The 26557-nt window shown below is 52.0% G+C and overlaps 1 protein-coding gene across 8 annotated transcripts in view; it reads left to right on the top strand.

The window, feature by feature from the left end:
* PALM2AKAP2 (PALM2 and AKAP2 fusion) overlaps positions 1-26557 on the top strand; it is a 371129-nt gene that overhangs the window by 319571 nt on the left and 25001 nt on the right. For all 8 annotated transcript variants that reach the window (XM_062207779.1, XM_062207778.1, XM_062207783.1 and 5 more), the window contains one exon: positions 20547-22938. In XM_062207779.1, the coding sequence (XP_062063763.1) occupies positions 20547-22938 (2392 nt within the window). The remainder of the gene's footprint in view (positions 1-20546; positions 22939-26557) is intronic.

Here is a 26557-nt window from a genome sequence, read left to right as displayed (position 1 = left end):
AGACGGGGTGGGTTCCTTTTTGGAGGGTTGGATGGACAGGTGTTCAGGAACTTTGTCCTCCCTTTCAGTGGTCACTGGGTTTGTCAGAGGAATCACTCCCATGGCTGCCTCCATCTTCACCTGCACGTCTCTGAGAACAAAACCGTACGTTCTCTCTCCCTTGAAAACATTGCTATTTGTCTGTGTGAGAGGCAGAGAAAGAAGGAATGAGAGAGAGAGACAGATGGAGGGAGAGAGAGCTCCCGTCTGGTCTGCTAGTTCACTCCCCAGATGCCCACAGCATTCGGGACTGGACCAGGCCAAAGCCAGGAGCGAGTTGTGGCCTCAGTCCAGGTCTCCCACGTGGGGAGCAGGGAACTCCCCTGCTTGAGCCATCATTGCCGCCACCCAGAGTGAACATGCGCAGGAAGCTGGAGCCAGTATTGAGCCCAGGCTCCCCAGCGTGGGACATGGATGTCTTAGCTGGTGTATTAGCCACCAGGCTATGTGCCCACCCCATCCTCTCTTTTTCATTGCATTTAGGGCCCTCCCTCACCTCCTGTGACCTCATCTTAACCAGTGACTTCTGCTAAGGCCATTTTTCCAAATAAGGTCCCATTCTTGGTCCGGATGGACATAAATTTGGGGAAGACGCTATCCAACTCATTCCTTTTTTTTTTTTTTTTCTTTCTTTCTTTTTTTGAAAGGCAGAGTGGACAGTGAGATAGAGAGACAGAGAGAAAGGTCTTCCTTTTGCCGTTGGTTCACCCTCCAATGGACGCCGCAGCCGGCGCACCGCACTGATCCGAAGGCAGGAGCCAGGTGCTTCTCCTGGTCTCCCATGCGGGTGCAGGGCCCAAGCACGTGGGCCATCCTCCACTGCCTTCCCGGGCCACAGCAGAGAGCTGGCCTGGATAATTATTATTCCCATATGACGGATAAGGAATTGAGTCTCAGAGAGAAGAAAGGCCCTTTCACAAGCCCCCCACAGTCCGCCTGGGATGCTAGAAAGTCCTTCGTTTCCCTAAACTCATGAACTTCCCCTGGGTCACCTTGCCCCATGTAAACAAACAGAGAAGAAAGCAGGGGTCTAAAGAACATGGCGGCAGGATGATCCGCAGCAGGCGGCCCCAGATCAAAAGGGCCCCCGGAGGGCAAACAGGATGAAGCAGAGACTGCAAGCCAGTGGCAGCCCCCGCCTGCAGCTGCTCTCGGACTGACCTGTTTCCATGGTCCGTACTGGCTCTCAACCGCGGTGCTCTGCTCCTGGGATCCTGCGGCGGGCCGGGCAGAGAGATTCTACATAAATGAGAGAGGGGAATGGTTGGGTTCCCTTGGCACGCAGTGCAGGGAAGGAGCCCTTCGCGGGGAGCCAAGGGCCTCCCCAGTGACTCCCCTCTGCTTCCCAGCCCCCCGCATTGCTCATCACCCATCCCCCTGGTAGATGGTGGATGGAGGAATTCTGTGCTTCCCTACTCCTGCCGAGGTCCTTCCTGGCATTCAGAGCCTCTAACGCAGGGGACGGAAGCAGGTGACTGGCTCTCAGCTGCCCTGACTTTTCTCAGAGTGTGGTTCCGCAGAGATGGCCCCCGGCGGCCTTGGGAGAGCAGAGCTGTGAGTGAGAGAGATGTGGTTCCGCGAGCTGTCCCTGAAGCACACAACCTGGCGGCCAGAATGGACATCCAAACAAGCGTCAGGTCGTCAGTGTCAAGGACAAACGACTTTTGCTTTAAACCTTAAGTGCCCCTCTGGCAGCAGGCCCAGAACCCTGGGTGGGCAGTGGCATCAATTTGATGCATGAGGTGGGCGTCAGAAAATTTGGGTGGGCCGGGGTGGGCTCCTCCTTGCTCATCAGGCCCTGAGTCCCTGAAACCCGTCCTGCGCCACAGCCACCGCTCAGTTCTGGCGAGCAGGACTCCCGGATTGACCATCGGGACTTTTCCGGAGTTGTCTTCTCCAGCCACAGGAAGTCAGAGCAAACCGGATCCGAGGCCTGTTTGCTGCACAGTCTGGTCTCACGTGTGGCTCTGTGCTTTCGAAGAACAGTGGAGGAAAGGCTGTTCATGGTGGGACAGCCATGTGGCTGGAGGTCTACACCTTCTAGAGCTTTTACCAGGTTCCTTGCAAGCAGACAGGAGCTGGTTCAATCAGATCGAGCTGTTTCCCTCTTAGGAGATGTTGTCAGGCGTTCTTAGAACTCACTTGGTGTTTACTTTACAAGGAAGAACCACCGCAGTTCTACTCCTCTCTTTGGAACTGAGAGTTCTGTCTTGGACAGGGCTGGCCATGTCGCCGCCTCCTGTCTTTGAGCGGGGAAGAGCTTGGTAGGTGAGGCTGTTAGGGACGTCTCTTCTGTTCCTTGGGTTCAGCTTCAATCTACTGTGACTTCTAAACCCTAAGGCTCCATCTGAGGGCCAGGAACTGGGCAGGGATCCCCACATAGATAGAATTGGCCTTGCCTCTAGGGTTTGGGATTGCCTGGTGCAGAGTCACTGTCAGTCCCAACCCCCAGCATTGCTTTTTTTTTTTTTTAAGATTTATTTATTTATTTGAAAGTCAGAGTTACACAGAGAGAAGGAAAGGCAGAGAGAGAGAGGTCTTCCATCCACTGGTTCACTCCCCAGTTGGCCACAACAGCTGGAGCTGTGCTGATCTGAAGCCAAGAGCCAGGAGCCTCCTCCAGGTCTCCCACACAGGTGCAGGAGTTGGGTCATCTTCTACCGCTTTCCCAGGCCATAGCAGAGAGCTTGATCGGATGTGGAGCAGCCGGGACTCGAACTGGTGCCCATATGGAATGCTGGCACTGGAGTCGGCGGCTTTACCTGCTGTGCCACAGTGCTGGCCCCTGTTGCTTTATTTTTAAAATTTGCTTACTGGAAATAGAGAGGGAGAGAGAAAGAAGGAGAGAGAAAGAGCGAGGGAGGGAGGAAGGGAGGGAGGGGGATGGGGGAGATCTCATCTGCTGGATCGGAGACAGAGAGTGAGAGAGTGAGAGACAGAGGTATCTCATCTGCTGGTTCATTCCCCAAATGTTTGCAACAGCCAGGGCTGGGCCAGGCAGAGGCCAAGAGCCTGGGACTCAGTCCAGGTCTCTGATGGTGAGTGTCAGGGACCCAAGTAGTGAGTGTGCATTAGCGGGAAGCCACAATCTGGAGAGAAGCAGGAGGCTTGCATCCCAGCACTCTGAGAACGCGAGCTTCCCAAGGGCCTTCTTAGCCACCTTCACCGAATACTTGTCCCTCACTTTATTTTCTTTTTTAAAGATTCATTTCATTTTAAAGGCAGAGTTACAGGGAGGTTGAGGCAGAGAGAGAGAGAGACAGAAAGAGAGATAGGTCTTCCATCCGATAGTTCACTCCCCAGATGGCCACAACAGCTGTCGCTGTGCTGATCCAAAGCCAGGAGCCAGGAGCTTCTTCCAGGTCTCCCACGCTAGTACAGGGACCCAGGGACTTGGGCCATCCTCTACTGCTTTCCCAAGCCATAGCAGAGAGCTGGATCGGAAGTGGAGCAGCCAAGACTCGAACCAGCGCCCTTATGGGATGCCGGCGCTGCAAGCAGCGGCTTTACTCACTATGTCACAGTGCCAGCCCCCGTCCCGCACTTTAAACATTAGTCAGAGATGTAGTGGTTTTACTTAAGGAAGACTGGATTTAGCAAAACCAAAATATTATTTTTAAAACTTCACTCAAGGCCTTGAAATACTTTACTAGAACAAAACTTGGACTCCAATTCAGCAAACCCCAGTGTGCGTGGGTGTGGTGTTGTCTGGGAGGTGGATGGGGAGGCTCCTGTTGACTCACCCGACACTCAAGGGAAGCAAAAGTGACTATTGTGTAGAGTAATAAAGTCGGCCCCCGAGTTGTGTTCTCTACTCGAGCGATCAGACCTCGGGAAACTCTGCAGTGGGGTTTTCCTGTGACATCCTGTCTGTGATGTACTTCATGGACTTCTATGACATTTGACTCCCAGGGAGGAATCTGGCTGCTCCCACAAGAGTGTCTCACAGCATTTCTGGGAATTAGCGGCTCATGGGAGGAAAATGTGTAGAGCAGAGAGCCCAATTAGTCTATCTTTGATGGAAAAAGAAGATTGTTTTTGTTGTGCAGTTGTGTAAGAGGGGAGAGCCCCACTCATGACTACCCCCAAGAGAAGCCAAGCAGTGATACACGTTTGTTGATCCTGGCTGAGTTTAGGCCTTGCCATCCAAACGTAGAGAGGGAATGGAGATCAAGAGGGGTTGCAAGGCCTAATAAGTAGATGAACCGTAGCCTTTTCAAAAGTCTCGGTGTATGTAAAACTCCACTGTGCAACTTATTTATGCATGGTTACTTTCATCACTGCTTTTCTAGCTACAGCAGTGATAAATGCTCAATAATGCAAATCTCCCTAAAATAAACAGGAGAGGCCCTGTCTACTTCAGCTTTTTGACCTACCCCCAACCCCCAACAACGACCGTTCCCCATTGCTATCCTCCAGGGTTAACTGCAGCTGCTGTGTGGATGTGATTCTTGCAAACATCCAGTATACCAATGATACCCGTGTATACCATATCCTGTATCTCAAAACATCCTGTATACCATTGATACCTGTGTATACCAAGTCCTGTATCCTGTATCCCAATGATACTTGTGTATTCCAAGTCCTGTGTCCCAAAATATCCTGTATCCCAATGATACTCGTGTATTCCAAGTCCTGTATCCCCAAACATCCTGTATCCCAATGGTACCCCTGTATACCAAGTCCTGTGTCCCAAAACATCCTGTATCCCACTGGTACCCCTGTATACCAATTCCTGTATCCCAAAACATCCTGTATCCCAATGATAGCCATGACTTTTAGACGCTGCCTTCAACTCCTCCAGGGACCTCCCTGCCCCTCTGGGGTACCCTGTTTCCTTCTGGATCTTACCGGCTTATCTGTCTCTCTGCTTGTCTTTTTATGCACTTCATCATGTTTTCAGAGGCTACTCTTTGCACATATTTGAAAATTCAGAAGGTCTAAGGACACAGTGGGAAGAAAAGCTTACCTGCCCCCAATGGCCTACCCTACAGAGAAAGCCTCTGTTATCAGTTCCTTGTGTGTCCTTCCAGGGATAATCTGTGTATTTGTAAATGTGCATACACATGGATATAGACACAAATCAGACAGTCACACATGAGACTATGAATTCCTACTCACTTTTGTTAGCATCAAATATGACAAGCTTCTACAATGTTCCATACTACTTGTTACTTAACAGTAGGTTTTGAGGATCCATCTATCTGTCTATAAATTCTCAGAGAGCTGGCAGCTATCCTAGTCTCTTAAAGTCGTATAATATTCAATGGAATGAATATGTTCCACGTTCATTTAGGTTATTTGCAGGCTTTTATTATCCAGCAGCATGGCATTGAGCTCCTTGGGTGTGGATTATTTCCTACACATGCTGCTGTGTCTGTGCTGGAAATTCTTGGAAGAGAGCTTTACTAGGCTAAAAATATTAAAGTTGGGAACAAGTTGCAATTCAAGTTTATAGAGTTGGATGAGGGAACCCCTTCCGTCACATGCTGATAACTAATTTTATAACTGGAAAATGTAATTTTGCTTTTCTTCTGTTTAACTGGGATTGCAAATCTTGTTGTGCCTCTAAGCATAATGTATATTTTTTGGTGAACTATCTGTATCTTTTCTCTGTTGTTTACATTTGGGTTCTTGGTCTTTTCCTTACTGATTTGCAAGAGTTAAGTATAATGAATCTGAAGCCTTTGTGATGTTTGGCAAATATTTTCCCAGTCTGGTTCTGTTGTGGCTATTATTCAGAGTCCTTTTGCTGTGTGACAAGCCTTCTGGTAGCATTTAATGTTTTCTAATTCCATCTGAAGATAGGAGTGGTGTTGTACCATTTTACAGGGAAGGAAGAAGTTTCAGGACTTTTAGGCATGGAAACCTGTTTCTTCATCTCCTCTCTCTCTCCTCCCTCTCCTTCTTCTCTCTCTCTCTTTCTCTCTTTTTTTGAGAGACAGCTCATATCCAAGGATAATGCCCACAAATGGGCTGCACTGAAGCTGGGAGCCAGAAATGCCATCCAGGTCTCCCACATGTGTGGTAGAAACCCAGTAACTTGAGTCATCCCTGCTTCCAGGGTACATATTAGCAGGAAGCTAGAGTCAAGAGCTGGAGCCCAGTGTGAAACCCAGGCCCTCTGATGTAACTGCCAGATCGAATGTTTGCTCCCTGCCCCAGCCCCTGTGTAACTGGAGCTCCACCTCCCTTTGTGCACTCCATAGTGGGTTGGATGCAGTTAGGATACACAGCCTTTCCAAAGATTGCATAGTGCTCTGCTTATTGCATAAATCATAATTTTATTTTTTAAAAGATTCATTTATTTGAAAGGCAGAGTTAGAGAGAGAGACCTTCCATCCGCTGGTTTACCCCCTAAATGGCTGCAACCACCAGAGCTGGGTCAGGCTAATACCAGGAGCCTAGAACTCCATCTGAGTCCTCCTGCATGGGTGGCAGGGGCTCAAGTCCTTGGGCCATCTTCAGCTGCCTTCCCAGCCACGTCAGCAGGGAACTGGATAGGAAGTGTAGCAGCCAGGACTCCCACCAGTGCTTGTATGGGATGCTGGCGGTGTCACAGGCAGGGGCTTAACCCACTGCTCTGCAAAGCCGTTCCCAAGATGCTGATTTTACTTGTACTCGTTTGCCTTGCCAGCAGGTTCTCTTTGTTGCAGACAATATAGCAGTGCCTTTCTTCTGAAGCTGCCTTCTCAGGGTGTACCATGAGCGGCGCACAGGAGAGAAGACAGTAGCATCAGTGGGAGCAAGCAGAGGGATGTTCTGAGTCTAAGATGCTGGAAGGCTGGGAACTCACAGCAGACTCAACAAGGGCAAAAAGAGGGTTAGGGGGTGGGGGAGGGCCTGGCCTGAGAGAACTCTCCACTGCTTTCCTTTAAATGTCCCCACTGGCTTCCTCTGGGTACACACTGGGGCTCCACGCCCTCTTTTCCCCCTCAACCCTGCTTTTTAGGCAATAGCGGAGACAGAGGGTGTGCTAGGAGAAGGCAGGACGCCGTGCAGAGAGCCAGGGCCTTCTGCTTCCATAGAAGAATGTTTCCTGCAAGAGCAAATGAGATGACAGCAGTGACATAGCTGAGTGGTCCCTGTGTTTGGTCCTGGGCATTCTTCCCAGCCCCCTGCTCCGTGGGGCTTTCTGTGCCCTGAGCACCAGAGAGGGTGTTGTAGGGTTTGGATGTTCCTAAGCCCTTTTGCCTTCTCTCATCTCCTTACTCTTTAATAAGTTGAGGGCTGGGTGTGTCTTAGTGTCCACACTTTGCTCTCAGTAGGGATTTCTTTGGGCAAAGCTGCTACTTAAAATTGTAGCTGTTCTCATCGGATTCCTACCTACATGATCTGACTCCGTGCTGTGAGGTTGGGGTCTTTGGGGGATGTGGCCACCTGAAGGGTGAAGTGGGCAGAAGGCAAGCCTGTGTGGCTGGGGGTGGTGGATGGGGCAGGTAGGACAGGCAGAGCCTGCATCTGGAGTGAGGCCCCGCAGGCCTTGGAGCAGTGTGAAAAACTGCAACCCTCCAGCTCCACGGCGCCCCCATGTGGTGAGGAGAGGGAACCTTCCCAGTGCCCCTCGCTGCCTACCTTTTGAAGTTCCAGGCAGAAGCCCTGAGTCTGAAGGTCAGGGTCACAGAAGCCGGCCTCTCCACATTGCTGCCTCGGTCTCCTTCCCCCTGACCCCATCGGATCTGTTTTGGGAACATTCTGTCACACTGAGATACCAGTGTGCGGTAACTGGCATAAGCGGTGAGGCCACAGTCAACAGAATAAAGGTTTTCCCCTGGAGAGGTGCAGTCCTGCCCAGGGGAGCGTCTAAGACAGAGCCAAGCTTCCTTTCAGGAACTCTTGAACTCTCTCGGCAAAAGCCTCAGGCACTCTGGTTGTGGTTCATCCTCTGTCAGCCCATGGGGAGCAACTTCGCGCCTTGCCCAAGACTCAGGCTGGAATCCCAGAATGGCAGACACGGAGGGAAGCCGACCGTGAGGGTTTAGCTAGTTCAGTTCCCTCATTTCACAGATGGGAAAACTGAGGCCCAGACCGGAAGCGTGGCCTTCCCGCAGCCACACAGCAGCAGGTGTATGGCGGGGAAGCTTCGCAAGCTTTCCTTTTGGACTCTGTGGCTTACTTAGCCCAGTGTTCTTCCCGGGTCTGAGACCTCCTGGACACACCAGTGTGGCTTCCAGGGGGTTCTGCCCTTACCCAGCTGTGTGGCTGTGGCCGTGGCCTGGGGTCTGCTTCTCTTGGGAGAGGCTGAGAATGCCCCCGCTGGTGCTGACGGGAGGATCAAACAGGAGGCGTGTCAGGGGTTGTGGCACAGACCTGGCATGCTGCAGGTGTGCAATAGGTATTTGCTGAGTGATGGTCAGAATGGCTCTTGTAAAATGCACAAACAGAGCCAGGCACCGGGAGTGGGGAAGACTCAACAGAGATCAGGTTAGAGCACCTGGAGATCTAAGCTGACAAAGCAAACTGATTTTCATCCGCTCAGAACTGCAAGCCTGCACCTGCGCCTGGAGGGCATAAGGAGGCTGAGCAGCAGCCAGGGGTGGCCTGCCTGGTCTGCTCTGGCTGCTTCTGCCTGGAGACCCCACCTTCATGGAGCCTGGGGCGGCTCAGTTTTACACTTGTGCAGCCTGACTCTGGGCTTCCAGTTGAGTTCCTCCCTCTGCCTCTGAGTAGAAACCACTTTTGGGGAGCACCTCACTGTGACTTGGCCATGGTGTGTTTTGTGAGCTCTGCAGTATTTTTGCGGCCCTGTTTGTGTGTGTGCATGCTGGGGCTACCGTCACAAATGACCGCCAAGTGCGTGGCTTAAACAAGAATTTATAATCTCGCGGTCACGGCGGCATCTACATGTGCAAAAAGGCAAGGTGTGGGCAGAGTTGGTTCCTTCCGAGAGCTGCGTGTGAGGTGTCCATCCCAGGCCTCTCTTCTTGGCTCCTGAGTGGTCATCTTCTGTCCGGGCTCTTCCCCTAGGCGAGTCTCCTCCGTCAAGGACGCTAGTCCTGTTGGGTGAGGGCACACCCTCACGACCTCACTTCACCTTGATGACCTTTATAAAGACTTAGGTCCAGATGAGGTTCTGGCTGTCAGGACCTCAGCGTAGGAATTAGCAGGGAGAATACGCTGCAAGCCTCGGCCATGGGCAGGAGTGTGTGCACCTGTGCGTGTGGGGAGCGAACTGTGGCATCTTGGAGAGAGCCTGGGTCCTGTGTGTTCATGTGACTTGGAAAACAGCTCTTTATAGACTCATGTACTTTTATTTGTGAATAGGGCAGATAAAAAGCAAGATGTTTATTTATTTTGCAAATCTCTTCGAATGTTGCAGGGCAGGTGTGATTGTGGGTGCCGGGTACCGCTCTTGCCTCTTGGGTCTACCGTGCCCCCTAGAGGAAGGTCCCATCAAGGCTGCCTGTTCTCCAGCCCAGCAGTGTTCTCCCTAAGCTCTCTCCCTTGATTTCCCCACCTCGTTTTATTTTAGACTGCTCCGCCGGCATCTGGACAGGTCTTTGCCTGCACAGCGGAGCGTCCCAGTTATTCCACAGGGCGGCATACATTCAGGGGTCCCTAGCACTCCCCGGTGGCTTGCTGCCACCAGGCAGTCACTGAGGTCCCCTCCGTGGATGTGGTTGGTAGTTGGGATGTAGACTTGTGCCTTCCTTTTCAATAAGGCATGCCTGGGCTCCATCTACCGTGATTAGTTCTGCATAGTCAGGAGGGTCCCAGGAGGCCTGCCGTGCTGGCCAACCCACAGACCGCAGGGGGAGCCCCGTGGCTGCTCCACCTCCCCAGGACAGGACAAACTGCTCCCCAGCTGGCCCCAGGACTCTGCATGGCCTTTCTCGTCCTCTCCCTCTGAGTTGAGTTTACTGTAAACCTTGGTTTCCTTTATCTCCTCCAAAATCTCACTGGAGAAAACAAGCACTTCACCTGCTGGAATGCTGACCCTAAGTTACACCCCTCGTTTTCCAGGTCAGCTGGGAACCTGGGGCCCCGGGGGCAGGGCTGGGAGCCAGTGGAGGTTTCCAGGCTGGGGTCCCTGATAAAAACCCCTCGGAGTTCCAGGAGATTTGCTACAGTGCTAGGGTCTGATTTTGTGGGGAATGAGCTAGGGATGTGTTTGTGACACTTGGGCCTCCACCCACATCTTCTTTGTGGCAGAAGACTTGGTTAGTGTGCGTGGGGTGGTGGACCCACCTCTTCCGGACATTGCTTGAAATCAGAGCCCTCATCTGGAGCCTAAAAGTCACCTGTGCACTTGAGCTCGAGCCTGGGGTTTGTACGGCCACATACAGCGTGTCTCACCCAGGCCCTTAAATAGGACACAAATGCTTGCAACGGCAGGTGGACTGGGGCTACAGAATTGCATATGTAGCTGGGCCTCAAGGATGTGAAATAGAAATTTCTCAAAAGAAGACCAGAGAACGCAATAAATATGAACTGTTTTTCTCTGAGTGAAGGGATGGTGAACATTCATTTTTTTTTGTTTTGTTTTGTTTTGTTTTGGACAGGCAGAGTTAGACAGAGAGAGAGACAGAAAGAAAAGTCTTCCTTCCATTGGTTCACCCCCCAAATGGCCGCTACGGCCGGCGCATTGCGTGGATCCGAAGCCAGGAGCCAGGTGCTTCCTCCTGGTTTCCCATGCAGGTGCAGGGCCCAAGCAGTTGGACCATCCTCCACTGCCTTCCCAGGCCACAGCAGAGAGCTGGACTGGAAAAGGAGCAACCGGACAGAATCCAGTGCCCCAACCGGGACTAGAACCCGGGGTGCCGACGCTGCAGGTGGAGGATTAGCCTAGTGAGCCACAGTGTCGGCTGAACACTCTGTTTTTCAAAACTGCTACAGTGATCTTCTGTTATTTTATTTATTTTTACAGATTTTTATTTATTTATTTGAAAGGCAAAGTTGCAGGCAGAATGGGAGAGACAGAGGTCTTCCATCCCCTGGTCCACTATCCCAATGGCCCCAAACAGCTAGGGCTGGGCCAGGAGGAAGCCAGGAGCTAGGAGCATCTTCTGGGTCTCCCACACGGGGCAGGGGCCCAAGCACGTGGGCCATCTTCTACTGCTTTCCCAGGCACGTTAACAGGGAACAGGATCAGAGGTGAAGCGGCCGGGAATTGAACCGGTGCCCGTGTGGCAACAGCTTTACCCACTATGCTACAGCGCTGGCCTCAAGCATCTGTTATTTTACACACACACACACACACACACACCCCAGTGTCCTGAAAAGTCCCATTTAAGTGGAGATTCTCCAGGATCATTCAGATTCCTGGCTGTCTCAGGTCCAGTAGGCTTTAAATTCCCTGCCTGTCCCAAAGCCCACCTCTGAGTTTGCGAGGAGAAATGGGAGCTGGCTCCCATCAACACGGCCAAGCTCCCGCACAGCCCTGAGCACCACCCAGGTCAGCTGATGCTCTGCCCTCCAGGCTCCGGCCAGCGAGGGAGGGGCCGGGCTTCCTTGAAGGGGGTTGAAGTCCTTCTTTGTGTGAATGGCCTTTTAGGGAGGAGGGGGAGGGCCGCGGTGACATCACAGCCCTCGGCCCGAGGCTCCCAAGGAAGGAATTTGGCCGGCTCAATCCAGTGCGTGCGCAGGAATCTGTCTGGAAAAAGAGGCAGTTCTGACCGAGGACGTTTGAGGCGCGTGCTCCGGGCCGGGTAAGCCGAGTCTGCTGACTGCCCCTGCTGTCTTTGTCTTTCTGATCTGAAAGGAGAGGCTTTCTCTCTGAGGCCAGGTCTTTGTGGAGGAAGGGGGCAGAGCTCTGTGTGGCCCAGTTCTTCCCTGCTGGGCTGGGGGCAGCTGGGCTCCGGCTGGTGACTTGCCTGGTGACTTGCCGCTGCTGCTATTTTTTTTTCCCCCGAATCTTATAAAACTCCCAGCTTTCGTGCTGAAAGGCAAAAGGCAAGCTCTGTAGCACATGTACCCTTGCAAGGCTACCCAGGTCCTGCGTGGCAGGCTGTGCGTGAAGATGGTTCGGGAACACGGCCAGGACAGTGGCCTGGGCACCTCTTTCCAGAACAAAAATCTCTTTTTCCAAGGGACCTGGTCATTCTGGTAACTGATTTCTCTCTCTCTCTCTCTTCTTTGTTTTTGAAGATTTATTTATTTGAAAAGCAGAGAGAAAAAGAGAGAGGTCTTCTATCTGCTGGTTCACTTCCCAAATGGCTGCACCAGCTGGGGCCGGGCCAGGCTGAAGCCAGGAGTCTGGAACCCAATCCAGGTGTCCCACATGGGTGCAGGGGCCCAAGTTCTTGGGCCATCCTCTGCTGCCTTCCCAGGTGCATTAGAAGGAAACTAGAAGGGAGGTGGAGCAGTGACTGCTTCATCCGCTGTGCCACGATGCTGGCCCATTATTTGTCGCATTTTCATCTTGTATTTGCTTAAGAGGTTCACCGCTGTTCTTCATCCCGTCTTTGTTTCTGTGCTGTGTAACTCCCGGCATTCACAGGGGCACTTGGGGCTTCTGGTGGGAATGTGTGGCCATCTCAGGCGCCATGGGGGCAGAAGGGGGCTTTGCCAGCTCTGTACTTCTGCTCAGAAGAGTCTTCTGTGGATAGGGGTCAACCTCAGATGCACCTGGCGCTCTTTGAGCTCTGAGCCCTGTCTCAACGTAGTGGGTACAACTGGGTCCTCACTGGGCTCAGCTTTTTGTCTCTGCCATCGCTGGTTGGCCAGGCATGAATCCAAGATCCTGAACTCTTCAAAGGAGAGGGCCACAGCCAAGTCAGAAAGCACTTGAGGCTAGGCTTGCTCTGGCTTTCAGCAGAGTTGATTACCGCAGGAGCCAGAGTTCCATTGGTGGCCTTGAACTTGGCGTCTTCCAAGGCTGGAGCCTGCCCTGCAAGACAGGTGGGAAGAGCGGCCCAGGGTTTCTTGCTAGAGCCCTGAGTGTCATACAGCGAGGAGAACATGAAACTTGCATCTTTCCTTATTCAGGGAGACCTCTGCAGCTGCTGGGGTTCCAGTCACCCCTGCAGGAAGTGGGTCTCCAGGGAAGAGAAGAAAAGCCAGTCTTAGGGCAGTGGCCACAGGAGCAGGCATGGGCTTCCTTCCTCCCGCACCCCCGCCCCCACATACATCATCTCCAGTTTCTTTCCCAGAACTCCCGAGCTGTAAATGTGCTAATCAAATACCACCTCCGCCTTTTCCAGGCGTACAGCTGACGCGCTATGCACAACTTTTCCCGCAGGGCTGGAGGGTGCGCTATTCATGGGGTGCACCGTGGTGTTGGGGTGACTCCACTGCTTTCAACACTGACCAGTTTTCTTCCCCAGGAGGGTGAGCCAGGACCAGAGCCAGCCTGGTTTCCAACGAAACCGGAGGGGGTTCTAGAAATGATTTCATCCTGTCATCTAGCCTGTACCTGATGTATAAGCCAGGAACCATCACAGCTCTCAGGGGGACAAAAAATAAACAAACAAAAAAACATAAAATGAAAAAGGCGGGGCCTGTATTAGTAGAAATGGGACTGGGACAGGGGGGTGGTGGTGGTGTCTGGCTTTAGCCCTGCTCTGGTCAGAATGAGCTGCGGCCTTGTTAGTGTTAGCTTCTTTGTAGGGGTTGCAGAACTGACCTCCGCCTGCCCACCCTATCTGGGCATGTCCCAGAAGTGCTTGGGGTCTGAAGCCTGGCTGGCTGCCTTCCATCCACTTCGAGTCGGGGGCCAGGCTCTCTGGGCTGCTTAGGGAAGAGGCTCGGCACCCAGTTTCTCACAATCAGCACAGCCCCTGGTTCTGCAGGCCGGAAGTAGCTTCGCTGCTCACACACTGGACATCAGCCTGGGTTATCACTAGGGCCTCTCCCCTCCGCTGCCCTCCTGCTGGGATCTCTGAGCCCAGGCTGCAGAGCCCTCCTCCCAGCCCCTGCCCCAGCCTCAGCCCCTTCCCCATGCAGCCTTCCTTCTGCAGGGAGGGCCAGCAGAGCTGCAGGTCCGCCCGATTAGAACCGGGGTGCTCCCTGCTTTCTTCTTAAACTCTTTCTGGCCTGTAGGATTTGATGTGAACAGGACTAGGGTTTTCTCTCCAGCTCATAACAGTAACAATCCTTGGGGGTCCCCCAGTTTGGGGGGGTCCGTCTCCCTCCAGACTTCCTGACCCGTAGACTCCTCCTAGCCCCTCCAAAGCTGATGCCGGTGTTGTGCAGGTGTCTGAGCAGCGCCCACCTGCCAGAGCGCACGCCCTCCTCCCATTGGCCTTCATAAGGGCGACATCGCCACCCGGCCAGAAAGGGGACATCCTAGGACCAGCTATGCAGGGCGCCAGGGGTCGTGCCAGGTGCACTGAGCATGTGACTTCTGAAAGGGGGCGAGGGGAGGCGAGAAGGGAGAATGGAGGTGTCCTCTGGTTTCCAGCTATGAGGAAGTGTTATCTTACAGCCACGTCTCTGTTCCTAGGCCGAGAGCGAGTTTGTATTTCTGGTAGAATTTAAAAATAACTGGATTAAAGGATCAGGTCACCTATTCCCTGGGGAAAAGCGTTTTTAGTTTAAGCATCATGGCTTCAGAAGGAAGTAATCTGGGCTATTCAGAGCCTGAGAAAGCGGGCTTGGCAGCAGGTGCCTTATGTTTGAATGATTTGGGTCACACCGGGCATCTGGGCTGGGAGCCTGGGAGGCCAGCGTGGGTGGCAGACATTGTCGAGAGGTGGGGAAGAGGGGCGATCGGGTGGGTAAAGCTTCACCTTCTTGCTCGTCCCTGAAGATGGGGGCCTGTCACTTCCTTCAGAGTCTTTGTGTTCCTGATGTGCCTGGCTGCAGGCTTGTGCACCTGGGCAGAAGGAGCACAGTGCTGCCCATCCCCCAGCCAAGCAAGGGTCAAGGCCCTGATGGGGTGTGTCTTTAAGTTTTATTTAAAGGCAGAGAGAGAGAGAGAGAGAGAGAGATCTTCCATCTGCTGGCTCACTCCCCAAATTCCCACAACAGCCAGAAATGGCAAGGCCAAAGTCAAAGTCAGGGAACATCCTGGTCCCCACGAGGGTGGTGTGGAACCACATCCTTAGGCTTTCATCTTCTGCCTCCCAGGATGCCTTTAGCAGGAAGCTGGATCAGAATTTGAAGCATTGTGAGATGTGGGCTGTGCTGCCGCTTAACCCACTGCACCACAACATCCACCCCAATGTTGTCGTTTTGTTTTAAGAGTTATTTATTTATTTGAAAGGCAGAGAAAGAGATCTTCCATCCACTGGTTCCCTCCTCAAATGTCTGCATCAATCAAAGCCCAGAGCCAGAATCCTCGTCTCCCATATGGGTGCAGGGGTCCAAGCACTTGGGCCATCTTCTGCCGCTTTCCGAGGCCCATTAACAGGGATCTGGATGGGAAGTGGAGCAGCCAGAACTTGAACTGGTGCTCATATGGGATGCAGGTGTTGCAGGCAATGGCTGCCACATCACAACACTGGCCCCTGGTGTTGTATTTTCCGTACAGACTAAACAGGCATGTAGAATCTCGCCAGCATGCTGGGCTGTGGCATTGGTGGTGGCTCGCAGACTCCTGCCACTGTTTCAGGTGTGTTGACATGTATGTGGGATCATGTGGGAAGTTGTAAGAGGAAGTAGAGGATTCATAGGGTGAAGACCCCATTGCTAGCAGGAGGGCCTGACAGGTGCATCCCAAGACTAGACGCTGATATAGTCTCCAGGGTGTCTATCTCTGGTTCACTCAGAATAAAGAGTTGGGAAAGAGGTCATTAAGTTTTAGAGCGGCAGAGGCAGAGAGAGAGAGGTCTTCCATCCACTGGTTCACTCCCCAAATGGCTGCAACAGCCGGAGCTGTACCAATCTGAAGCCAGGAGCCAGGGAGTTAAAAGGAGCTGTGGTGCAGGAGGGAGCCACCCCTGGAGCTGGGCTGTCTGATCAGCTCCTGGTTAACCCTTCCTTGAGTGTGTATTCCTGATGAGCATGGTTATCTGCTCCTGTGTTGGAAACTAATTCAGGAACACACAAGTACGTTTTATTGTCTCTGCCCCAGTATTGTAAAGCAGGTTGCCCACATCCCAGCCAGCTGCTAGCTGTGCTAGAAAGCATGTAAGGGGCAGGTCTTGGGTGCACTGGTATTAGGGCTCCACCTGGAGCCAATCACAAGATTTCCCATGGCTCCTTAGTACCCTAGTTTTTCTCTGACCTTAGAAAACCCAATTTGATGGTTCTTTCATGCCTTCCTGTGTTTTAGGGATTGGGGCATGGTCTGTTTCAGAAAATACCTTCCAGTCGATTCAATGAATTTTATCTGGATCTGGAATCAGGCTCAGCTTATCTGGAAGATGGAGAAAATTCTGGCCCTTCTTATCTTCAAAGGGAACAGTACGCCTTGGTTGGTTTAAACAAGACACCATCTAATGGTCCCTAGCCTTGCCTGCTGCCAAATCTGGGCTGTGGAATTTCCAGCCCATTTCCGCTTACCTGCGCAGCTGTGGGCGGCTTTGGTCACGTGGGGACATCCTGCCTGGAGGTGTAGGCTCCCTGCTGAGGGAAGGCATTTGTGCCTCTCTCGGAGTTCCTGCCTGGCTTTACAGAATCTCAGGACCTCTGGTACAGGATTGCTATGAGTACCGCGGAGTGGTTTTCCTACTCTGATGAGGGGTTAGAGATGCTGCTTCCCAGAGCGGAGGGACTTGAGAGCCAGGAAGCACTTTCTGGAATTCTGGGGAAAAGGGCATTGGGCCCCCTGTAACTCACAGCAGGAGAACCGTTTTCCTGTTTAGACCCTCATCACGCACACATACAAAGGTAGGTAGATAGATAGATGATAGATAAAATGAAAAGAATCATCTCAAATTATGCTGGAAACCCAGACTTTCACTTTTTTTATCTTAGATCACCTGGTTTGCTCCCCAGATGGTGCCAGCAGCCAGGGCCGGCCCAGGCCAAAGCTAGGAACTTAACTCCATCCGGGTCTTCCACGTGAGTGGCAGGGGCCCAAGCACTTAGACCACCTTCTGCTGCTTTCCCAAGCTTATTAGCAGGGAGCCGGATCAGAAGTGGAGCAGCCGGGACTTGAACTGGTGATCTCCTATGGGAGGCCGGCGTGGCAGGCAGGGTGTCAGATTTTTCCATCCCCCTGGTTCATTCTCCAAACAGCTGCAACCACTAGGGCTGGGCTATGCTAGAACAAAAAGCCAGGAACTCTTGGTTTCCCATGTGGGTAGCAGGAGCTGAAGCACTTGAGCCATCACCTGCTGCCTCCCCAGGTGCTGTAGCAGGAAACTGGGTCAGAAGCTGTGCAGCCAGGACTGGAAGCAGCAACTGATAATGAGATGCCGTCATCCCAAACTCCAGTGCCTGGCTCACTTTTAATTCATTTCTGACTCAAAGATGAAGGCGATTTTTTTTTTTTTTTGACACATTGAACACTGCAAAAATATACTATCAAATGCTCTTCTCAGCTTTTTAAAATTTTGGGCTGAAACTGTTGTTTCTTTAAAAAGCGTGCCTTGAAAAGTGCTGGTCTCTGAATTCTGAAAAGGAAAAGCTGGCATGGCGTACACGCCTGCTGTGTGAGGAGGGGGCCAGTGCAGGGGCTCCTGGGGAACGCTGTGGACACAGGCTCCAGTCACCCCCTCTCTGGGACTGGCAACAAGAGACAAATGCAGACAAGTTCTTCACGTGCCGGATTTGGGCTAAGGAAACCCTGTAATAGAGAGGGCTTCCTGGGAAGTGTGGTCAGTCCAGCTTTTCCTAAGAGAAAGGCGTCGTCTCCTGGAGTTCATTTCCACTGCTCGTGTCACGATGGTGCTGCAGTGTGAGCTTCCGGCATGGCTTGTGAGTGGATCAATGAACTGTAGAATTCCTGGTTTGCCTTGTGGCTTCCTTTAATGTTGCTTTGCCCTGCTTCCTCTCCTCCATGATTCTCAAGTGCTTGATATTTCAGTACAGCAGTGATTTAAAAAAAAAAAGATTTATTTATATATTTATTTGAAAGGTAAGCTTACAGAGAGGGAGAGAGAGGGAGAAACAGAGAACAAAAAATCTTGCATCCTCTGGTTCATTTTCCAAATGGCTGCAACTGCCAAGGACTGGGCCAGGCTGAAGCCGGGAGCCTGGAACTCCAACCAGGTCTCCACGTGGGTGCAGGGGCCCAAACACTTTGGCCATCTTCTACTGCTTTTCCAGGCAGGAAGCTGGATAGGAAGTAGAGCAGCTGGGACTCAACCCTGCGCTCATATGGGATGCTTGCATTATAGGCAGCAGTTTAACCTGCTGTGCCACAACACTGCCCCCACCCAGCAGTGATTTTTAAACATATGTCAGGCCCATTGGGTTCTATTATTTTTCTGTCCCCTTCCCCACCAAAGCTAAAGGGGGTGGAAGGAACGCTCTGCTATTCAGGGAAGGATATTGGCAAGAAACTGTTGACCAGTGGGGTGGGGGAAATCTGACTCCAACCTTAGCACTGCCTTGCATCTCTCATTGTTGGCCTGTGTGTCCCAGTAGTACCGTTCCATGGAATGGGCTGATTTGGGCCTAGGTTTACTTGAAATTGAATGGCGGCCAGTAAGTTTCATGCATTCACATTTTCAGCTTAATTCACATTTTCTTCTTTGTTAATGACATGTGCGTAGAAGATATTGACTGTGAGGTCACTATAAAAAGTGTAGTGAGTTTTGAAAGGGCAGTGAGAATGTCTTTGACATGCCTCTAGTGTAATTCTGAAGATTGTAAAAGGACCCCTGCTAGCTAATCATGGTCAAGAGCAAAGACATAAATGGTTATAATTCTTGACTGTGTTAAGTATCAAGCCTTGACAAGAGTTGAGACTGAGACTTGAAAGAACGTCCGAGAACAGGTGTTTATGAAGCGAAGATACTCATGATTGTTGCCTGTCGCTAAAAGAAAAATGATATATATTTGTTGATTCATTTGAATCTGAAGGGGAAATGTGGAAAATGAAGACTGACAGAAGTTCTGCCCCCCTCCCCAGTCCAGTCATGGATAACCATGAGTTTTCCACCATCCTGAAAACAATCCACAGAAGGTGTGTTCCTGTCTTTCTTGGTCTCAAGAACAAAACCGGTTACCCACATATCTCAGAAGAATTTTGAAGTTAATTCCCTGAGAAGCATTCTAAGATGGCATATTTAATATTTTGTTCTAAGCCTTTAAGGTTGTTCAAAACTAAAATAAATGAAATTCTAGCACATTGCAATTTTGCATTGTGCTATGTCAGTCATTACCAGTCACACTATAAACTTGGGACCGGGAAACAAAGCAGACTGAAGTTTGAGTGCAGTCCTTGAAGGAAACCCAAAGTAAGCTCATAATTTATGGCTGGAATTATCTGAGATGAATCAGAGTCCTTTGATAATGGGGGCGGGAGAGGAGAAACCCTAGGATTTGAATATTCATTCTGCTAATGATAATAACAAAACTACATGGACAGATGGAAATGATGGATGGAAACTATGACACATTTAAAAACATTCAGATGCAGTTTTCTGAGTTAACCACAAATTGCAGATATCATATATAAAGCATTTTAGAAGCTGGGCAGAGCAGTTGGGGGGGGAGGTACCCCTGGCCCCCAGCCTTGCAAAGCAGTGCACACGCCGTAACTGATGCCTGTCGTGATGCGGTTCTGCAGAACAGAGCTGTGCAGTCAGCGGCTTTGTGGATGGTATTTATCCTGCACACGGTCAGTGGCAGCCCTGGCAGTGGGGCCCTGGGGCCTGGGGAGAGCCACTGAAGATATCTACTGTTCTCTAGTATTTTATTTTGGAAAAAAGTTTCTTGTCTCTGAATAATTGAACTACATTTGGCAAAGAATCATGTTTTTAAGAGGATTGGTTCATGCTAAAGGACTTTCTTTTTACACTTGAGAGCACATAAATAGACCTGTTACATAGCTGCAGTTGTTCCCTATGAAATATTTTGGAAGATTATATAATAGCTATATAATCTCTTCCACTCTAGAAGATATTTCAACCGTTTCTTCTTATGATTTGCACCCTAATTGACTTGATTTTGCTTTTGCTTTTGTTTTTGTTTTTTTCTAATTTGAGGGAGGTAAAGGACCGAGAGCTCCCATCTGCTGGTTCACTCCCTTGAATAACCACAACATCCGGGACTCAGCCAGTCTGATGCGGAGAGCCAGAAACTGAATCTGGGTCTCCCACATGGGTGGCAGGGACAAAACAACTCCAGGGTGCAGATCAGCAAAGAGCTGGAGCCAGGACTTGATCCAGGCACTCTTGCTAGGGAACGGAGGAGGCTGAACCAGTGGCTTTGACCACTGGACCAAACACTCAACCCCTTAAGTTCAAAAACGGAGTTAGCATTTATTCGAAGTCCTCTGGATTCCTAGTTAAACCAACCAACCAACCAACCACCCAGGAATCTGAAACTTTAAGAGGGCCAGGCAGCCATCGCCACAACACGAGGAACACTTTCACGGAGGAGGGTCGTGTCCATCAGGACTTGTCACAGGTGGGGTTTTCCTTCCTATGAGGTACGGGTGAGTTTCTCAGCATTCGCATCTGTAGCAGGTGCAGCATTTAAACCCGACTTGTGTTTTCTCTCTACTGCAGAAGCCTCCCCAACTCTCCGAGGATGACATCCGGCTAAGAAGCGAGAGAGACGACGGTAGTGCCAAGCTCCTGGCGCCCGCTGCCAGCCCCCTCCTCCTGGATCCCAACACCATGGAAATTGAGGTGTCCGTGGCAGAATGTAAAGGCGTTCCCGGCGTAACTTCTGCCCCCCACTCTGTAGATCACCCATCCCCTTTCTACTCACCCCCCCACAATGGCCTCGTCTCAGATCATCACGAATCCCTGGATAACGACGTGGCCAGAGAGATCCGCTATCTAGACGAGGTGCTGGAGGCCAACTGCTGTGAGTCCGCGGTGGATGGGACGTACAATGGGACATCCTCCCCAGAGCCGGGCACGGGGACCCTGCAGGGCAACCTGAGCCCCCCAGCCCACACGGTCGGCCAGCCGGAACCCACGGAGAGAGCAGCTGGCAGGCAGGCACCACCTCCCACTGTAGACACGATGGCAGAGGGACAGAGGACGAACGGCCACCACCCCGAGCAGCCCAGAGACGTGCTGGGGGACAGCCCGCAGGCCCCCGTGAGCCCCAGCTCCTCGACCAGCTCGCGACACTCCTCCCGGGACGGGGAGCTGACGCTCACCACGCTGAAGAAGGAGGCCAAGTTTGAGCTGCGCGCCTTCCACGAGGACAAGAAGCCCTCCAAGCTCTTCGAGGATGACGAGCGCGAGAAGGAGCAGTACTGCGTCAGGAAGGTCCGGCCCTCCGAGGAGATGCTGGAGCTGGAGAAGGAGCGGCGGGAGCTCATCCGGAGTCAGGCGGTGAAGAAGAACCCCGGCATTGCCGCCAAGTGGTGGAACCCGCCCCAGGAGAAGACCCTGGAGGAGCAGCTGGACGAGGAGCACCTGGAGTCGCACAAAAAGTATAAGGAGCGCAAGGAAAGACGGGCGCAGCAGGAACAACTGCTGCTGCAGCAGCAGGTGCAAGCCCCAGCACCGCTCTGCCCCGCCCCCACCCCCGCCCCCTCTCAGGACCACTCCGGCCTCTCTGAAAGCACGAAGGAGGACATCGTCACTGAGCAGATAGATTTCTCTGCCGCTCGCAAACAGTTCCAGTTGATGGAGAATTCCCGGCCGGCCGTGGCCAAGGGTCAGAGCAACCCTAGGCTGTTCTCTATCAAGCCTTTCTACAGGCCCCTGGGATCCATCAACTCAGACAAGCCGCCGACCACTGTGAGACCAGCTGCTGTCCGGGCACCTCCAGAGGACAGTGGTGCACCCGCCACCAAGGGGCAGAGAACCCCCGGAGTCCCAGAGAGCCAGCTGGCGGGAGGAGGCCAGGCCAGCTCAGTGCCTGCAGGGAAGGAAGGGCCCTACAGCGAGCCCTCTAAGCGTGGGCCTTTGTCCAAACTGTGGGCAGAGGACGGAGAGTTCACCAGCGCCCGGGCCGTCCTCACTGTGGTCAAGGATGACGACCATGGCATCTTGGATCAGTTTTCCCGCTCGGTCAATGTTTCTTTGACCCAAGAGGAGCTGGACTCTGGTTTGGAGGAGCTGTCGGTGCGGTCCCAGGACACCACGGTCCTGGAGACGCTGTCCAATGACTTCAGCATGGACAATATCAGTGACAGTGGAGCCTCCAACGAGACAGCCAACGCCCTCCAGGAGAACTCCCTGGCTGACTTCTCCCTGCCCCAGACCCCCCAGACCGACCACCCAGCCGAGGGCCGAGGCGAAGGAGTCTCCAAGTCGTTCAGCGATCACGGTTTCTACTCCCCTTCTTCCACGCTCGGAGACTCCCCATCCGTGGAGGACCCCTTGGAGTACCAGGCTGGCCTCCTGGTACAGAGCGCCATTCAACACGCCATCGCCGAGCAGGCGAGCAAGGCTGCGGGCAAAGCCGGCGAAGATGGAGCCGCCTCTGGGCGACCAGAGGTCTCCCTGGAGGAAGCCGATGCTGAGGAGGCTTCCGGCCCGGAGAAGCCTCAGGCCACGTTCGCGCCACCTCAGGTGTCCTCTCCCGTTCAAGAGAAAAGGGATGTATTACCAAAGATCCTGCCCGCAGAAGACAGGGCGCTCAGGGAACGGGGGGCCCCCCAGCCGCTGCCCACCGTGCAGTCCAGTGGGCCGGTCGACATGGAGGAGAGCAGGCCCGAAGGCAGCTACTTCAGCAAGTACTCGGAGGCGGCCGAGCTGAGGAGTACGGCCTCCCTGCTGGCCACTCAGGAGTCCGACGTGATGGTCGGGCCCTTCAAGCTGAGGTCCCGGAAGCAGCGGACTTTGTCCATGATCGAAGAAGAGATCCGAGCGGCCCAGGAAAGGGAAGAGGAGCTGAAGCGCCAGAGACAGGTCCTGCAGAGCACACAGAGCCCCAGGGCCAAGAACGCCCTGTCGCTGCCCTCCAGAACAGCTGGCTACAAAACCGCCCCAGGTGAGTGCAGGGCACCAGCCGGGCAGATGTGTGGGCACCTGGCGTTGCTGCGTTTCTGTGTGTGTGTGTGTGTGTGTCGGGGACACTGGCACGAGGATTTCAGCCCCTGTGGGCATGCTCCCGAAACGACAGAGCACCCTCTGGGAGAGCCACCCTCTGGGAGAGCCGGAGCATGGAGGGCACGTACTGCTGGCCGGCAGATGTAGCTTCTTGGCGGTGGTCTTCATTCTGTGACACGGAACTGTTCTGTGTGGTTTGAAGGGGCTGCCTCTTGGCTGAGGAAGGGGTCCTGTGTGGCACGGAGCCAGTCAGAGCCGGCCCATGCATGGGCAGGGTTTGAGCCAGTAGCTTGACTTTCAGTATCTGGCATTCAGTCAAACCTGTCTGATTCCAGGCATGTGCTGCACTAACCCCTTCAGAATCCTGGGTTCCTCTCTTCCCTGCAGGGATAACCAGGACTCGGTGTTGCCGAGGGTGTTTTGTCCATCTGTGTGCCTGGCTTTGGCTTCCTTTGAGTCACCACAAAGTAATTACAGGCACATGCACCGAGGTCAACAGCCAGCCACCTCTCCCATGGTCCTGTAATACATCGCCGAGTGATGTCAGAACTTAGTTTGTATTTGTCCACGCTGTGATGTTTGTACAATGGTGACATTGCCTAACGATGTGTTTCTCAGAACCTACCCCTTGGCTAATCAGTGTGTTACTGTGTTTGGGATCCCAGTAATCCCCCTCCCATTATTCAACAAAGGGATTGCCCTTTGTGCAGGTGGTTGAGGGTGATTAGAGTGGTAGTCGTTGGTACCGTGATGGATAACAGTGGGGATGGGACAGCAATGGGGGAGCCACACAACTTAGCACTGAGGGATGGTGCTCAAGAGTTCATCCATGCTGGTCGGTGAGTTGTTTGCCAGCTTATGGGGGCTCTGCCAAGCTGAGTGCAGACTTAGAGGAAGCATGTGAAAACTCTTGTAGCAATGTGGTCTTGTCCTATAATCCAAGTGTGGGATTTTTCTGTTTTACAAAAGTGCTGCTCCACAGTGTTCTGGTGGAGAGGGGCAGGGAACTGACCCCGCACCAGAGATGTTTTAAAAGTATCACCCTACAGCATATTGCTGGTGTTTACCTCGGTCCTTCCAGATCTCATCCCGACTCTTGGTTTCCATCGAGTCTCTACTGACGTTTGCTTACTAACTGTGATGTTTTGAAATAACCTCAAACCTAAAGAAGAATACCCATGTACGGTGCAAATATCTATCTGTTCTGAGCCATTTGAGAGTAAACGGCCAACAGGGTGCCCCATCACCCCCAGTTTTGCGGGATGCCCTTCAATGCGTGTCTGCCGGATGCTTTTGTGGGATTACGTTCAGGTCATGTGGCTTAGGTGGGGAGCACTTGCAGAATTGATGCTGTATCCTCACTGTACCTGAACAGGTAGTACATGGTGTCATGGTTTCCCATGATGCGGCCAAATAGTTAACTCTTGATTGAGGGTGTGTCTGCCAGGCAAGCTACTTTTCCCTTTTGTGGTGAGGTGCATTGGTACTAGGTAATCGTCATTCCTCTTCTCATCAAACTTTCAATCTATTATTTATTTATGTCAGTATAGTCTACTGGATTCCCATTGTATTCAGTGGGTAGTGACCCATTTCTTCTATTATTTTTATCCTTGATTCGTTCAGACACAGCTTGTGGAAATCCTTTCAAGTTAACTTTGATGTTCTTTTGAGACGCTCTCATTATTCTTGGTGCACTTCCTCACTTTCTTCCTCTATTTTCCCAACCCCGAAATCAGCCATTTCTCCAAAGGGCATTGGTTCCTTTCAGTGGAGAACGGGTTTTAGAAACCAAGATCTGGCTTGTAGGTATTCTCCTTGCTATTGGACTGCCAGCGTTCCCAGGCCACTCCCAATGGGCCCATTCAGAGGTGATCTCTCTCTCTCAAACCCTGATACCTTTTCATTCTAACCCAATACAAGGTTCATTTACATTTTCTTCCTTTGCTTATTTACAACCTCTTTTTTGACAACGAGGATATCTAGTTCTTGTTACTCTCACTATATTTAGGTCAGATCCCTCCCTTCTGTTCTGTAACCAGTCTCCTGTTTTTCCCACCAAACTTGAGCTCCAACATCATTCACACCAACACTTTCCTTTCCCTCCTTGTTTCCCAGTGCCCAGTGCTGGGTCACTGCTGTCCCTTGCCCAATTTGCTCTGGCTCTAGCATCCTCCATTGGACCACTGTGTTTCCTCCCACCCCCACCACAGGTACCATCTCATGCTTCTTAGACTGAATTGTTCAGGAACAAAGGGAAAGGGAGGAGAAAGAAGAGCACAAGGACTTTCTTGATAGGATTTCAACTTCTTCAGGTCAGCCTTGAGCCAGCTGAGTACTTAAAGATAACTTTCAGGGGAGTGTTTGTCCATGCTTGACAGTGACTAGCTGGCTTTTCCTGAAGATGCCTAGTTGTCAGGTTCACTTTATTTATTTATTTATTTTTTTAAGATTTGTTAATTTATTTGAAAGTCAGAGTTACACACAGAGAGGAGAGGCAGAGAGGTCTTCCATCCGCTGGTTCACTCCCCCAGTTGGCTGCAGTGGCCGGAGCTGCACTGATCTGAAGTCAAGAGCCAGAAGCCTCCTCTGGGTCTCCCACATGGGAGCAGGGGCCCAAAGAGTTGAGCCATCTTCCACTGCTTTCCTAGGCCATAGCAGAGAGCTGGACTGGAAGTGGAGCAGCTGGGACTTGAACCGACGCCCACTTGGGATGCTGGCACTGCAGGCGGCTGCTTTATCCACTATGCCACAGCGCCAGCCCCCAGGTTCACTTTAAATTCCTTGTGGTGGGCTGGCTTGGCACAGAGATAAAAGGAGACCTTCCTGACCTGGAAAAAAGTCTTCGTACCCCTTGATGTCAGTCCAAGCTGGGGAGCCTACTTTATGACTAAGGATGCCAACTGTAGCCTCACTGCTGGAGGCAAGGTCTCCAGGCATCTCAGCTCCTTCTGCTCATCTATCAGGCAGGTTCCATGATCCCCCGACTCCTGCTGGTTAGCACCAGCTCCTCTTACCTCGCCAACCCTTAGGACTGTCTCATTATAGAATCTGCCGTAAAGTATAATCTGAAGCCAGGAGCCAGGAGCTGCCTCTGGGTCTCCCATACAGGTGCAGGGACCCAAGGACCCAGGCCATAGTAGAGAGCTGGATCAGAAGTGAAGCAGCCGAGACTTGAACTGGTGCCCATATGAGATGCCAGCATTGCAGGCAGTGGCTTTACCCTCTATGCCACAGCACTGGCCCTTCCGTGTGGTCTTTTATAAAGGCACTAATCCTACTCAGGAAGGCTCTGCCCTCGCCATCCAATCTACAAAGACTCCTACCTCCTAATGTTGGTGGTTAAGCTTCAACATAGGAATTTTGGGAGGGCACAAATATTCAGACCATTGAAGAAGTTTAGTTTTGTTTTGTTTATATTTTCCCACTATCCTTCTTACTTGTATCCCTCATTGTTTTGTCCCCAAGTTTATTTCTAGAACATGGACATTTATTTAATACAAATACATTTTGATACTCTTCTCTGGGTCCTCCACCTGCTCTGGTCTGTCAGATGTCCCCGC

Source organism: Lepus europaeus, chromosome 12 (genome assembly GCF_033115175.1).
Source record: "Lepus europaeus isolate LE1 chromosome 12, mLepTim1.pri, whole genome shotgun sequence".
NCBI classification, from domain to species: Eukaryota; Metazoa; Chordata; class Mammalia; order Lagomorpha; family Leporidae; genus Lepus; species Lepus europaeus.
This window is presented reverse-complemented; position numbering and strand designations above follow the sequence as displayed.